Source organism: Lampetra fluviatilis, chromosome 34, assembly GCF_964198595.1.
Source record: "Lampetra fluviatilis chromosome 34, kcLamFluv1.1, whole genome shotgun sequence".
NCBI lineage: Eukaryota > Metazoa > Chordata > Hyperoartia > Petromyzontiformes > Petromyzontidae > Lampetra > Lampetra fluviatilis.
In genome coordinates this window covers 9,808,285-9,824,455 of record NC_136308.1, presented here as the reverse complement: position 1 = coordinate 9,824,455, position 16,171 = coordinate 9,808,285, and the positions used below count along the sequence as shown (strand labels likewise).

Genomic DNA, 16,171 nt, shown 5'->3' with positions numbered 1-16,171 from the left:
CACTTGTTGCAGAGGTTCACTGTTTGAAATCAGTGGCCGCCCTGGTTATTTCCTTCCGAGTGTATTGACCGTAAAAAATACTATGCGCGTCTGCTTTCACAGCGGACGTTACATTTTCCGTGACATTTTCCGTGCTCCAAATTTGAAAGATGACACAGCAAATTACTCTGCTGTGTTTACATTAGCAATCATCGCCCCCTGCTGTGAAGAATTGACAGGCCACTCCTGAAAGAGAGTCATGAGACTGAGCATGAGGATTTCCTGGGTAAAGAAGCATCATAATAACAATAACTACCGGTATTATATCGCAGCGAACCTATATGGCACACACGGGACACCGTCCAGAACACAGGTCCCATCCGGAACATGTGCCACGTCCGGAACACGTGCCCCGTCCAGAACATAGGACTCAGTCCGAAACGCGGGCCACAGTCCGGAACGCGGGCCACAGTCCGCCACCACGCATCATGACACCCTCGTGCCTGGCACGGCCGTGCGCGTGTTGTCTCCGGCGATCAGCGTGCAGGTGCAACGTGATGGGGACCGTCATGAACATGGGCAAGTGCGATCCCGCCACGGGCGCCTGCATCTGCAAGGACTACGTGGGCGGCAGGAACTGCGAGCGGTGCCTGGTACGGACGATGGGACGCAATTCGGATTCATCATCTTCTCGAAAGATATTTTCTGCCTCCCGGTCACACGACGTCATTCCCGTCCTGGGCCATCGTCTCCATGTCCACTCCACATTCCTTCGTATTCTGCTTCACTGCTTGGGGCCACCTCTTTCTAAGCCGACTCGGTCTCCGCCCTGGGGCCTGCGCGTTCATCACCTTTTTCCTCCGATGTGGTTGTCCTCTCTCGCCTTATCCACCCGGTCCACCCAGCGACCCGGGCCATCTGAGTCGACTTTCAGCTGGTCCGAGGCGAGCACCATCATGAACCCCTAACCCCAGCCGACCTGTCCTCTCTTCCTTTCTTCGTCATCGCTTAACTTCGGGTTTACAAAGCTCGGCCCGAAGCCCAGTTGCAAACGAGGGAGGGTTGGCGTCTGGATTTGGTCGAAGGCCATATAAAAAAAACGATGACAAGCCCACGCTGCCTGCTAGCGGTGGATTTATACAGCGACCTCCAAATGAGATCTCATCTCAAGACGCTGCGCAAAAAAAAGAAAAAGAGCGGCGGGCTAGTTTATTTTATAGAGGCGGTCAGTCATAGATGACAGGGGCAATGAAAAAAATTACAATCTTGAGCGCTGGACTTTAACAGGGGCAGGGAGTCGGCAGCGTGGATGGGGGAACTCCAGATTATGGGAATCGGAGGAGGGGGTTAAAGGAGGCCTTGGCTGTTGGAGTAGATGGCGCGTGGAGGTGAGCGGAGCGAGATGAGGGTAGCGGTGAGGCATGGGTGAGTCCCTGCCAACTCTCACACTCCCGGCGCCGACTTCGAGTTGTTCTACTGCCCCCTGGCGGTTTGGGCCGTGCCGTGATCCGTGTGTGTGTGCCCCCCGTGTGTGTGCGCCCCGTGTGTGTGTGCCCCCCGTGTGTGTGTGTGCCGTGTGTGTGTGTGCCCCCCGTGTGTGTGTGCCCCGTGTGTGTGTGCCCCGTGTGTGTGTGTGTGTGTGCCCCCCGTGTGTGTGTGTCCCGTGTGTGTGTCCCGTGTGTGTGCTCCGTGCGGTTGTTCAGGCCGGCTACTGGGGGCTCAGCGAGTCGGCCGGCGGCTGCCAGCCGTGCGACTGCGACTTCGGGGGCTCCGTGGACGAGACGTGAGGACGCACGAGCGCACGGGCACGCGCGGTCACGAGCGGTCACGAAGCCGCGACGATTCGTGGGCCAAGCCGATTAATCGCCGGTGTAGATGCCCGAGTGCCGGGGCTGATGATTCTCAAATAATCGCCGAATTATTGCGTCAACGCGTGCTTGATCACATTGGTGGCAGAGAAGCGCAACGTGGTACCCTATTATTTTTACTTTGCTTGATTAGGAGTATATAAAGAAATTTAAATTGATGAATTGATACATGTTTGCCTAAATATGCCTTATATGACAATTAATCAATTCAAGCATCATCTTGTTTTTACTCTCTGCATTTATTCTCATTGTATAATCGGTCTAGTTTATTCTGTCTCGTCTGCTGCGTCTTGTTTGTATCGCCCGTTTAATCATCTATGTTCTGTTCCTTCTGCCCCCTTTGTCCAATTATTCTTGGGAACAGAATCGCGTCATTTGCATATAATCCTCATACAACGTAGATCATTGATTCTCACAGGCATGATACGGCGCGTGTATCCTGTGAGTATTCTAATTTCATTGATTAATCAATACTCGCTTTGTATCCACACAGCTCCTACAATTAACCAAACATCTCCCAATTATCCACACTCCAATTATCCAGATCTCAATGATTTTACTTAAGTGGCCTATGTTGCGGCTACTGCTGTGGTTACATGGCCAGCCTCTCGCTAGGAGGAGGCCCGTGGCTCAAACCTAAATTGCCCCTTCCGTTTGTTGTGGTAACGTAAGGGGCCGTCCATAAATGACGTCACGCGATTTTGGACAATTTTTGACCCCCCCCCCCCTAGTCACACGGCGTCACAAAAAGTCAGACCCCCCCCCCCCTCAAATATGACGTCACAAAACTCTGCCCACCCCCCCAAAAAAATTTAAACATGCTTCAAATTGCTTTAAACTATTGTCGTTGTAGTGCGTATTTAATGTGGCGCTGCACTCTGATGTTGTAGGAGAAAGAAAACATTTATAAAAAAAGTTTATTTAATTAAGTAGAGCATGTTGTCTATATTTATTTAAAGTTGCGAATTTTTACGTGACGTCAAATTTCTCAAACCCCCCCCCCCCACCTCCTTTGTCACACATCGTCACAAATGTCTAACCCCCCCCCCCCCCCCAGGTGCTTGACGTCATTCATGGACGGCCCCTAACTCCTGCTCCATTCACTACCCCACCCGTCCCACCCACCCACCCAACCCGTACCACCCTTCCACACACCTTTGTCTCTTCCGGTCCCGGCAGGTGCTCCGCGGAGGACGGGCAGTGCCAGTGCCGCCCCCACATGCTGGGGCGCCGCTGCGAGGAGGTGCAGCCTGGGTACTACTGCATGCCCCTTGACCTGTACGCCTACGAGGCCGAGGACGCCACGTTCCTGCCCGTGCAGCCGCTGCATGGAGGCTCTGTCGTGAGTGTGGGAACGATCCAGGCCAACCACCACCACCGTGACGACAACCACACCACCACCATGACCACCACCATGACCACCACTTTCCGACCTGCCCCTACTGGTCACCTGTGAAAAGAGCTTCAAAGCTCATCGGATTCGTCCAGTCTAAAACAAACATTCTGATCATGACGAAAACCACACCAACAACAACAACCGCCGTCCACAGTGACGTCACCACGGCGGCTGTGCCAGGCTTGGTTCACTTCGAGGCTGCGTGACGTGTCGAAGGCTAGCTGCAAGTAGTTCACGGGACAGACCCAGGTGCCATGGGCTGACTGACTGAGATGACTGCCCAGTAGCGACCTTCACAAGCCTCCTCCTCCACGGCCACGCCTCCACCACCATGACCACCACCACCCCAGCCACAACCACTAGCCTGACTACAACTACCACTACAACCACCACCACCATCAGCTCCACCGCAACCGCCACAGCCACCGGGTGGTCACGCCGTGTCGCCGCGCGGTGGTGCTGTGTTGCAGGGGAACACGTCGGACTGTGACGAGTTCATGCAGGTCCCGGGCCACAACAGTCCGGGCGGTCCCGGCTCCAGCGCCAAAGTGAGTCACTGAAAACTACACCTGGCGCTACCGCTGCTGCTGGTGCAACTGGCTGCTGCTGATGCTACTGATGCTGCTGCTGCTGGTGCTACTGGCTGCTGGTGCTACTAATGCAATTGGCTGCTGCTGATGGTACTGATGCTGCTGGTGCTACTGATGCTGCTGGTGCAACTGGCTGCTGCTGCTACTGATGCAATTGGCTGCTGCTGGTGCTACTGATGCTGCTGGTGCTACTGATGCAATTGGCTGCTGCTGGTGCTACTGATGCTGCTGGTGCAACTGGCTGCTGCTGGTGCTACTGATGCAATTGGCTGCTGCTGGTGCTACTGATGCTGCTGGTGCAATTGGCTGCTGCTGGTGCTACTGATGCAATTGGCTGCTGCTGGTGCTACTGATGCTGCTGGTGCAACTGGCTGCTGCTGGTGCTACTGATGCAATTGGCTGCTGCTGGTGCTACTGATGCTGCTGGTGCAATTGGCTGCTGCTGGTGCTACTGATGCTACTGATGCTGCTGGTGCTACTGATGTTGCTGGTGCAACTGGCTGCTGCTGCTGGTGCTACTGATGCAACTGGCAGCTGCTGGTGCTACTGGCTGCTGGTGCTACTGATGCAATTGGCTTCTGCTGGTGCTATTGATACTGCTGGTGCTACTGGTCACTGCAGGTGGTGCTGGTGGTGCTATGGCTGCTGCTGGTGCTACTGATGCAATTGGCTTCTGCTGGTGCTATTGATACTGCTGTTGCTACTGGTCACTGCAGGTGGTGCTGGTGGTGCTATGGCTGCTGCTGGTGCTACCGGCCACTGCTGCTGCTGCTATTCCTAGTCTATCGTTGTTGGTGTCACCGTAGCTCTCAGGGCAACTACAGCCACTGGTGCAGCCACGCGGGTGGCGGAGCCGTGCGTAAACACCGTGCGTGCGTGCATGTACCTGCGTGCGTGTGCCTGCGTGCGTGTGCGCAGCTCCCGGTGGTGGTGGTGGCCGGGAATGCCGCGCCCGGCACGCTCGTCACGTGGACGGGGTCCGGCTACGCACGCATTCGCGACGGCGCCGGCCTTGAGTTCACCGTCAGCAACATTCCCTACTCGGGCGAATACACGGTGGCCATCCGCTACAAGCCGGAGGTGCGAACCCGTTCTCACCCACGCCGGTACTCGGCCGGGTGCAGGGCAACGCGCGGTGCGATTCCTGCGGTTTCCACGGACAGGCGGCCGGGCGGCGCAGGGGTCAGAGACGCCGAACCCTTGCCGCACCAAGCACAGCGATTAAACTTGGTTTTTCCAGTGTAGATAGCTGATTTTCTCAGCTCCGTCACCATTGAATCACAGAGGGATCCGTAAACTCGAATAGAGGTTCACATAGCCCAGTGAATATCTGAAACGCTGCCGGCGTTACTGCGTGGTCCGTCATTTGAGATCGGTGACTCCAGTCGCATTGGCGGAAGAAATGGCCACTTCTGCGATGTGACGACGTTCAAATGCAGTACCAACAGCGTTGTGAGTAATGTTAGCGAATTATCGTGATTTTTAATGGACGCATCTGCCGTCTTGTCGCTTAACTCTTTGCACTTCCGAGTCTCACTCTGACGTCGAGTCTTTATGCAAAATGTGCGCGTTGTTCATTGTTTAGTCGTTGTTGGTGTTTTTGTCCGCAGCTGAACGAACCGTGGGAGGCGCAGGTCCAGGTGCTGTCCCAATCGTTGCCCACGCAGAGCCGCTGTGCCAACATGCTCCCGTCCGACGAGATGCAGATCGTGCCTCTCAACCCCACGCAGAGGTGAGCAAGCACGGCTCGCAGCCACGGACAGCGTGAGAGGCATACTGGATGTGGTGTGCCGGGCGCAGTGATATTTCCGGGTCACCGGTGGACTGGAGTAGCAAGGCGACTTAGAAGTAATCGTAAACGACCTCACGAGCAACCGCAACCATAGCGAGGGGTATACTGGATGTGGTGTGCCGGATGCAGGAAAATATTTTCTGGGTCCTCAATACAGCCAAAATTAAACTGTGGGTGAGCACCCCCTCTGATGTAAGTGTGGATCCTGGCCGGGTCTCTCACTTTGAAATGTAGCAGAAGTTGCCTGGCCCTCTTCTCCCCCACACATGCGTGCATGTCTGTACGTGTGTACGTGCGTGCAATCGTGCATGTGTGGGTGCGTGCGTGCATGTTCCTAGCGTGGCGTCGATGCCCGTGGCCGTGTGTCTGGAGACGGGCGTGCGGTACGTGGTGCGGGTGGTGGTGCAGCGGGCACGGTCCACGCGCAGGCACCCCAACGCGCACATGCTCGTCGACTCGGTGAGACAGCGCACGCACAAACACGTGCACACGCTCACACATACGCGCCGAGCTCTGCGCTTTGGTGCCGCCATCATCGGCATTGTGGTCGTTGTCGTTTATGCGTGAGGCCGTCTCTCTCTGGGTTACATCGCGTGTCGTGCGGCACAATGTACGACGTTTCGCTCCACGTGCCGGGAGCTTCTTCAGAAACTGGATTTCGGTTTTTGTTCCACGTCGGGCATTGTGCCGATCGACCCAAAAAATCTTTGGGGAGCTGCGACCCGTTGATGTGATAAGAATCGGCTTCACCCTTTCTGGCAATAATTAAACAGGTGTAACAATACTCTTTAGTTCTTTCGGTAAAGTCACGTAGGTAGAAAAAAAAAATAGATCACAACGCCACACAAGCAACCCATCTTCAGGTGAGAGAAAGGTGTAACGATGTTCAAACACCAAATGGGATACTAACTGCAAGGCATCAAAGTCTGCATTAACCACACATGCAAAGAAACACGCGCCGATACAATATGCATTGCCTTTGAAACTGATTGACCTACACCAAAGACGGCCTTATTTGATGGCCTTGTGTCACCACCAGCGTTCGACCAGAGAATGCCTAAAGACGAACAGCACAAAGGCAATGTGAGTATCAGAGTATGAATAACTGTGGTCGAGCAGTTATATCTATGGGACCGTTTTTTTACCAGTATCAAAATGTAAAAAAAAATAAGGATAGGCTTTACCATACTCTTTGGTTCTTTCGGTAAAGTCACGTAGGTTTAAAATAAATTAAATCACGATGTTTCGGGCACAACACAAGTGTCCATCATCAGGTGGTTTTCCCACCTGATTATGATTGCTTATGTTGCGCCCGAAACGTCGTGATTTAATTTATTTTATTTTCTATCTACGTGACTTTACCGAAAGAACCAAAGAGTATGGATCCCTGCAGTCACGAAAGCTTCAAATATAGATTGATAGGCTGTACCCTTTCTGGCAGTAAAACACGTGTTGAGATGATCTTTGTCGTCACCATTTTCGCCACCATCATCACCGTCACAATTGCTTGCACTTGATAACGATTATAATTGTGGTAATTATAGTTTTTTCGCCAATTGTTGGCATCGCCATCATCATTGCTACCACTGCATCATTATTATTGTCCCCACATTATTATCCTCAACATCATCATGATTGATAATTGTTTTTTTGTTTGCATTATGACTGCAGGTATTGTGGTCTATGCAAACATGACTCCTTGTAAAAAAGGTGTCAGTTTTGTTGCAAGATAGAAGGGTAAAAAAACAATTATCATATTTTTTACTGGCAAATGAGGTTCCAATGGTGTAAATGCTTTGCCCGAGTTCTCATACTCTGATGGTGCATTGTCTTTGAGTTGTGCACCTTTAGGCGTCATCTGGTCCAACCCATGTGAGACTAGGCTCTAAGGAAGCTGTCTCGGGTGTGGACCAATCAACTTCAAGGACAGTGCATAGATTATCAGAGTTATTTCTAGATTTGAAGCTTTCGTGACTGCAAGGAATCATATTCTTAGGTTTTTTCGGTAAAGTCACGTAGGTAAAACATCAAAGTTAATGAAAATAAAATAAAACAAAAATCACGACGTTTCGGAGGCAACACAAGTCTCCGTCATCAGGTGGGACCGTCACAGCCAGATTAGCTGCATCAAGTGAGGCAATGATTCAAGATGTAATCCCTTATAAGCAAGTTGGAGGGGGGAGGAGAGGGGGGGGAGCTCATCAGAATGTGGTAGCCAATGAATGGAACGTATCGGGAGGGAGGGGGGCGGGAGGGGGAGGGGCCAAAAAAAATGGACGACGGCTTGGACGCGGTTGCTGCACACGCCAACACAATGGACAGAGAGGGGGAGGGGAGGTCTGATACACATGATAGAACAAAGGAACGAAAATGCCCATGTTTATACCAATGCTGGCTGAACAATGAAGAGAGTACTGTTAAAAAATAACTGGGGATGTTAACACTCGGTAAAGTAAAGTAAAATAGTGCCTGTCAGATAAGATGGTCCAAAAAAGTGTAATTAAGTCTTTTTTGCGTGGTTGATAACATCTTTCCAATGATTACTAAGTTTGTACCCATCATCACGGTTGAAATTATGTCTGTGTTTGTATATTTGTATGGCTTCGTGTACAAACCTTTGATGGTAGCCGGGAGGTTTGCAGAGAACCTTGGTCTCGGAAAAGACAATTTCATGAGAGCCCACCGAGTTGTAGCAATGATCGGCAACGGCAGAAGAATCAGTTCTGCCGTGTTTCAGATCTGACTTGTGCTCGCGGACACGATCAGAAACATGACGTTTCGTTTCTCCAATGTAGCAATCACCACAAATGCAACTCAATTTGTAGACTCCAGGATACTGTAAGTCAGGAACGACATCCTTCACAGATAGAATCAGATCACGGATTTTATGCACTGTACTGAATTGGACTTGGATCTTATGTTTGTTTAGAATTTTGGAGATCTTTTTGGTCACGCCTGCTATGTATGGTAACGTGATGGTTTTGGTCGGAGTTTCATGTGGCTGTTTCTGTGTGGTGGGGGAGACAGCTTGGCGGATAGTACGGTCAGAGTATCCGTTCATCCTGAGGGCCCGATGTACATGTCTTAATTCACCTTTGTTCTATCATGTGTATCAGACCTCTATCATGTGTATCAGACCTCCCCTCCCCCTCTCTGTCCATTGTGTTGGCGTGTGCAGCAACCGCGTCCAAGCCGTCGTCCATTTTTTTGCCCCTCCCCCTCCCGCCCCCCTCCCTCCCGATACGTTCCATTCATTGGCTACCACATTCTGATGAGCCCCCCCCCCTCTCCTCCCCCCTCCAACTTGCTTATAAGGGATTACATCTTGAATCATTGCCTCACTTGATGCAGCTAATCTGGCTGTGACGGTCCCACCTGATGACGGAGACTTGTGTTGCCTCCGAAACGTCGTGATTTTTGTTTTATTTTATTTTCATTAACTTTGATGTTTTACCTACGTGACTTTACCGAAAAAACCTAAGAATATCAGAGTTATGTTTTTTGTTTGCATTATAACTGCAGGTATGGTGGTCTATGCAAACATGACTCCTTGTAAAAAAGGTGTCAGTTTTCTTGCCAGATAGAAGGGTAAAAAAACAATTATCATATTTTTTACTGGCAAATGAGGTTCCAATGGTGTAAATGCTTACCCCGAGCTCTTATACTCTGATGGTGCATTGTCTTTGAGTTGTGCACCTTTTGGCGTCATCTGGTCCAACCCATGTGAGACTAGGCTCTAAGGAAAGCTGTCTTAGGTGTGGACCAATCAACTTCAAAGACAGTGCATACATTATCAGAGTTATGTTTTTTGTTTGCATTATGACTGCAGGTATTGTGGTCTATGCAAACATGACTCCTTGTAAAAAAAGGTGTCAGTTTTGTTGGCAGATAGAAGGGTAAAAAAAACAATTATCATATTTTTTACTGGCAAATGAGGTTCCAATGGTGTATCATCATGATTATAAAGATCACATTTATGACCATTACCATCACCGCATTGTAGTAATCACCAACACTTTACCATCATCACCATCATCGTTGAAGACCCTCCTTTTCGCCTCTGCCTGTAAGACTGTCTACCTCTCTCCGCTGTACTGTTTCCGTATAGCGGTTTGAGATGCGGTCGCATTTACAACAAAGACAACGACAAAGATCCCTTGTGTAGCCTTAACAGACTGTTGGGGCAACTGCTGTTAGCGAGCACTGATGAAAGCCGGAACAGGATACGAGGGGGTGACTGGCCAGTACCATGCCTGGCCGCCTTTGTCTCCCCAGTGGTGATGTTCACACATTGCAAGAGGTACTCATTTGAGGCTGAGTTGACCTAGGGGCAGCCCAGGACCGGTTCAGATGATAATTGTCACTGGTGTTGGTGCTGGCCGTGAGCGGGAATCGAACTCTGGCCAGTGAGTTCGTAGCGCAGCACGCTGACCGCTACAATACCACTCCCCACATACAGACAGGTATAGCCACACACAACAATAAAAAAACAGTCACCATTCACAGCTTGGGTCCTACTGCATGTCCCTTGACTGCTAACCGCTGCGCCACTGCTCCCCGCGACGCATTTGCCATCCACACGAATATCCCACGGTGCCTCGTGTTCACTCCGCCCTTCCTCCCGCCGGCACCACCGCCACCCGGCACCGCGCAGCTGGTGCTGTTCCCGTACGTCCCATCGCTGCCCGGATTCTCGGGCAGCGCCGGTCAGAAGCGGCGCGAGGAGCTGGAGCGCTACATGTGCCTGGACGCGTACCGCGACGCCACGCGGCCCATGTTGGCCGAAGCTTGCCGCCCCCTCGTGTGCGCCATCTCCAGCATCCTGCACAACGGGCCCCTGCGTGAGTGACCGCCCGACCCCCAACACCTGATCTGACCCCCCCCCCCCCGCACTCTACCCAATGTGCCGTGAGAAACAGGGCCATTGCCCGAAACGTCACCTTTTGTACATTTTTCTCTTTGAAGGCTGCACAATGTTATTGACGATTGTATTATTTGATTATTTCTCCTGCCCAATTGTGGCGCTGCTCAGTCATGTCGCGTGGTTCACATTGGCCTTGGTGCAAGGAATAACATGGGGGGAGGGGTGGGCCCAGGGGGGGGGGGGCCCACCTCTGTACAATTTTTCGCCTCCCCCTTAGGCCCCTCCTTTCCCTCAGGGGGAGCCTTAACCTGGCTTCATGAGCCTCAGCAATTGACACTGAACCCAGCGGTGAAGCGTGGTCGGCCTCGGCCCTGGTGCACGATTTCCTCCTCCCCCTTCGTAGCCCAGTGCCTGGACCCCCTCTGGCCGGCGGGCCGTGGTGCAGTTGCACCGCCTGTACACTCTCGAGCTACTTCACTGGGCACTGACGGCACCTTGCGGGCACCAAAATACCAAACGTGAAAAGGGGACGACAACAACAAAAAACACGGCCGGCCCCAAGTGGTCGATTTAGCAGCAGCGCTGTGGCGAGTACTCTCGGCTGCGTGGCGAGCACTCACAAGTGGAGGTTCATCTTCTTGGTTCTTTCGGTAAAGTCACGTAGAAGGGAAGTAATAAAATAATAAAAATAAAACATAATAAAATGAAATAATTCTCACGACGTTTCGGCTACAACGCAAGCAGCCGTCTTCAGGTGAAGAATGAGACACTACCAAGCTAGGAGCTTATATATAAACTGGGTTGGAGGTGGAAGAGCGCCTTAACAAAAAAGAATGTGCATATGAAGAGGAATTTAGCATATTCATGGAAAATGCGTAGGAGGTGGGCGGGGGGGGGTTTCAAAGGCATATTATGCCCATGCATTATGCAGGATCAACAGCACCAAGGGGGGGTGCAGGGAGTAGCATTAACAAAGGAAAGGAATGTTATTGATATGTAGCTGCAGTTACTAAAAAACCACGTAGAAAACTAAAGTATAAACTACATAAAAAACTAAAGTATAAACTGCATAGCACCATCAGTATACTTACTATACTCTACAATAAGCTGAGTTACTAACAGCAAGTAATACATTACAATTCTACGTCGTAAAAATTATATAATATGCTTCCATCTAAACTTTATTCTCTTACATCACACGAGCATATACCGTACTATATACTGCCATAGATAAACCCAACATTAAATTATATACTGTATTACTATAAACCACCCTATACCTTATACATTTCAACATAACACTATGTATTATTCTACCCACCCTAATGTGTATCGAAATGGTTTATTACGTCCTTCCAATGATTGCTAAGCCAGAATCCATCTTCTCGGTTAAAATTGTCTCTGTGTTTGTATATGTGGATCGCCTCATGAACGAATCTCTCATGATAGCCAGATACACATTAGGGTGGGTAGAATAATACATAGTGTTATGTTGAAATGTATAAGGTATAGGGTGGTTTATAGTAATACAGTATATAATTTAATGTTGGGTTTATCTATGGCAGTATATAGTACGGTATATGCTCGTGTGATGTAAGAGAATAAAGTTTAGATGGAAGCATATTATATAATTTTTACGACGTAGAATTGTAATGTATTACTTGCTGTTAGTAACTCAGCTTATTGTAGAGTATAGTAAGTATACTGATGGTGCTATGCAGTTTATACTTTAGTTTTTTATGTAGTTTATACTTTAGTTTTCTACGTGGTTTTTTAGTAACTGCAGCTACATATCAATAACATGCCTTTCCTTTGTTAATGCTACTCCCTGCACCCCCCCTTGGTGCTGTTGATCCTGCATAATGCATGGGCATAATATGCCTTTGAACCCCCCCCCCCCGCCCACCTCCTACGCATTTTCCATGAATATGCTAAATTCCTCTTCATATGCACATTCTTTTTTGTTAAGGCGCTCTTCCATCTCCAACCCAGTTTATATATAAGCTCCTAGCTTGGTAGTGTCTCATTCTTCACCTGAAGACGGCTGCTTGCGTTGTAGCCGAAACGTCGTGAGAATTATTTCATTTTATTATGTTTTATTTTTATTATTTTATTACTTCCCTTCTACGTGACTTTACCGAAAGAACCAAGAAGATGAATCCCTGCAGTCACGAAAGCTTTAAATCGAAAAGTGGAGGTTCGTCCACCTGCTGTTGTACTGCCCTCTGCTGGCGAGCCAGGGTATACGGCTCCTCCTCGACGCCCACGGGATAGGGGGCTTCACAAAGTCGTCGACGATCCACCAATCCTCGCTGCCAACCCCCACCGTGCTGGATTGGAGGCCACGGCCATGTGCACTCCCCCCCCCGTCCCAGCGTGCGAGTGTCACCCCCAGAGTGTGACGAGCTCCGTGTGCCCCCCCCCGTCCCAGCGTGCGAGTGTAACCCCCAGGGTGTGACGACCTCCGTGTGCCCCCCCCCCGTCCCAGCGTGCGAGTGTCACCCCCAGGGTGTGACGACCTCCGTGTGCCCCCCCCCCCGTCCCAGCGTGCGAGTGTCACCCCCAGGGTGTGACGACCTCCGTGTGCCCCCCCCCCGTCCCAGCGTGCGAGTGTAACCCCCAGGGTGTGACGACCTCCGTGTGCCCCCCCCCCCCCCGTCTCAGCGTGCGAGTGTAACCCCCAGGGTGTGACGACCTCCGTGTGCCCCCCCCCCGTCCCAGCGTGCGAGTGTCACCCCCAGGGTGTGACGACCTCCGTGTGCCCCCCCCGTCCTAGCGTGCGAGTGTAACCCCCAGGGTGTGACGACCTCCGTGTGCCCCCCCCCCGTCCCAGCGTGCGAGTGTAACCCCCAGGGTGTGACGACCTCCGTGTGCCCCCCCCAGTCCCAGCGTGCGAGTGTCACCCCCAGGGTGTGACGACCTCCGTGTGCCCCCCCCGTCCCAGCGTGCGAGTGTAACCCCCAGGGTGTGACGACCTCCGTGTGCCCCCCCCCCCGTCCCAGCATGCGAGTGTAACCCCCAGGGTGTGACGACCTCCGTGTGCCCCCCCCCGTCCCAGCATGTGAGTGTAACCCCCAGGGTGTGACGACCTCCGTGTGCCCCCCCCCCGTCCCAGCGTGCGAGTGTAACCCCCAGGGTGTGACGACCTCCGTGTGCCCCCCCCCGTCCCAGCGTGCGAGTGTAACCCCCAGGGTGTGACGACCTCCGTGTCCCCCCCCCCCGTCCCAGCATGTGAGTGTAACCCCCAGGGTGTGACGACCTCCGTGTGCCCCCCCCCGTCCCAGCGTGTGAGTGTAACCCCCAGGGTGTGACGACCTCCGTGTGCGAGGTGCTCGGCGGCCACTGTCTGTGCCGCCCCAACGTCATCGGCCGGCGCTGCGACGCCTGCAGCCCGGGGACCTTCGGCTTCGGGCCGGAGGGCTGCCAACGTACGAGCGCGCACACGCACACACACGCGCATATATATACAACAACAACAATTGTCGTTCGACATTAATTGGCGATGTAACCACAGCGATTGTGCCAGGCTAGGTGCACTGTGAGGCCATGTGAAGTTGTCGAAGGCTCACTGACAGGAGGTCACGGGACAGACCCAGATGTGATGGGTTAATGCCTGAAATGGCTGGCAGATGCACCACCTGTGCTCCCCATCTATGCACGTGCACGCGCGTGCACGCACGTGTTACATAATGACTCTGTGAGCGTGATGTCATATCGACGATGTTCACCACCCCACACCGAGCGGCATGGTGAGATTTGCTTGAATAACTCCCATGACCCACATGTGAGGAGGCCTATCGTCATGTATGTACGTCAAACTTCTTTCACGCCGTACGTAGCCAACCATCATCTCAACTTCCCCCTTTCCCTTCCCTGCCACCCCTCCTCACCCCCTTTCTCGTAGCAGGCATTTATTTAACCTGATATTTTTTACTGCTTTACATCCATTCTTAAAATGTAACTAGTTCATCAGTGATGTTTTTAATGGCTTGTACAGCACTCTTGAGAGGCCCTGGTGTGGAGGGCGCTCAATCGAAAGTGAATAACGATGTTCATATTGTTGTTACCGTTATCATCGTCATCGCCATCCGAACGGCGCTAACATTATTAGGTCACACTTATTACACCAAAAGTGCTTGCCACAAATGAACTACAATATTTTGCTGATTTCGTTAAGGAGCTTAAACCATCAAGCGAATTCCGGTCATCCTCGCAGCAGCTTGTGGCGCGCCATCGAACAATGACAGTCACTGCATCGCGCGCTTTCAGACCCGCTTCTGCGGCCGTTTGGAACGCTCTTCCTTCTGATATTCGGACGCTTAATCTAGATTGAAAATTTATTTCTTTAGAACTGCTTTTTGTGTTTCGTTTTTTGTTCTTCCTCCCTCACCTCCGACTAGCACGGTTGGCTACATACGGCGTGAAAGAAGTTCAACACACGCACATATATCCATAAACATTTTCGCGAATTTTATGGATGATATTGGTCGGATGATATTGGTCGCGAAAGCCGACGTGTTAAAACACACATACGTACGTATACACGCAACACACATCAACGTGCGGGTCGCTGCGTGTGCACGCGTTGCAGGCTGCGCGTGCGACCCCGCCGGCACCACGGGGGGCTCGTGCGACGCCGCAAGCGGCCAGTGCCTGTGCCTGCCGGGCGTGGCGGGGCGCGAGTGCGCGCGCTGCGACTCGGGCCGCTTCGGCTTCCCGCGCTGCACCCCCTGCCAGTGCAACGGCCGTGCCAGGGACTGCGACCCCGAGAGCGGTCGCTGCCACGAGTGCCTGGAGCATTCCACCGGAGAGAACTGTGACAGGTGATGGGTCCCGTGATGGAAAAGGGCTTCTTCACGCCTGTGGAATCCTTAGACCACTGCCCCCACCCCCACCCCTCCGTAAGAGGTTTTTTTTCGGGTTAGATTATAAAAAGCAACTTAATGGATAATATTGGTCGTGTTAAACTCTTTAGACACCCCCCCCGCCCCCCCACCCCCCCCCCGTTGGTCAATCACGCAGCATCTTGCCGCAGTGGCGAGATGTCGTCTCCCTTGCTTGGTATGCAGGAGGTCGTGGAAGATGTTAACTGCCTCGCCTGGTATGGAGGAGGTGGTGGGTTAGATCTCGATCCTGACGCTTGCAAATTTGGAGGTGTGATTTAAGCAGTACTTCGCCGTGCTGGTCAGTGCGTGTTGGTGAAGTTGGACACAAGTGGAGCCATAGAAGCGTGAGGGTTTTTCTCCGGTTTTTCCCTCCACGTTTAGAAACGCGCATTTAGAGCGGCCGCGATAAATTTCCACGTGATGAGAAGCCACTTTGTTGAGCTGTCATTTGTGGCCAGGTCACTTCTGAAGAAGAGCTACGTAGCTCAGTGGGGCCCTGCTTGGTCAATGAAATGGGACATTGAAAGAAAATGATGCGGCGTGCATTCGTACGGCGGTGGCTAAACGCGACCGCAGGTCCAGACGCGGAACAGAAAAAAGTGGGAATATTTATTTTTTTACGGAGAAAGGAAGTTGGTCCTCGGCAGAGGAGAAGGGCGAAGGTCGTGAACGAAGGCAGAGAATCGACAGCCCGGACAGCTCAGGGAAATGAGTTCCAGACTGGAGGCAGCAAAGGAGAATGAGCGACCCCCCCCCCCGCCACTGAGCGAAGGAAAGGCTTAGTTGGTAGGGTGGA

At 51.9% G+C, this 16,171-nt stretch overlaps 1 protein-coding gene across 1 annotated transcript in view; it reads left to right on the top strand.

Annotated features, from left to right (window-relative positions):
* The window catches only part of LOC144944370 (laminin subunit beta-2-like), a 69,952-nt gene that overhangs the window by 35,426 nt on the left and 18,355 nt on the right, over window positions 1–16,171 (top strand). Inside the window, exons 12-21 of the mRNA XM_078872480.1 lie at window positions 520–632; window positions 1,683–1,762; window positions 3,027–3,189; window positions 3,714–3,791; window positions 4,752–4,913; window positions 5,444–5,565; window positions 5,964–6,084; window positions 10,280–10,466; window positions 13,774–13,917; window positions 15,081–15,312. Coding sequence (XP_078728606.1) covers window positions 520–632; window positions 1,683–1,762; window positions 3,027–3,189; window positions 3,714–3,791; window positions 4,752–4,913; window positions 5,444–5,565; window positions 5,964–6,084; window positions 10,280–10,466; window positions 13,774–13,917; window positions 15,081–15,312 — 1,402 coding nt within the window. The remainder of the gene's footprint in view (window positions 1–519; window positions 633–1,682; window positions 1,763–3,026; window positions 3,190–3,713; window positions 3,792–4,751; window positions 4,914–5,443; window positions 5,566–5,963; window positions 6,085–10,279; window positions 10,467–13,773; window positions 13,918–15,080; window positions 15,313–16,171) is intronic.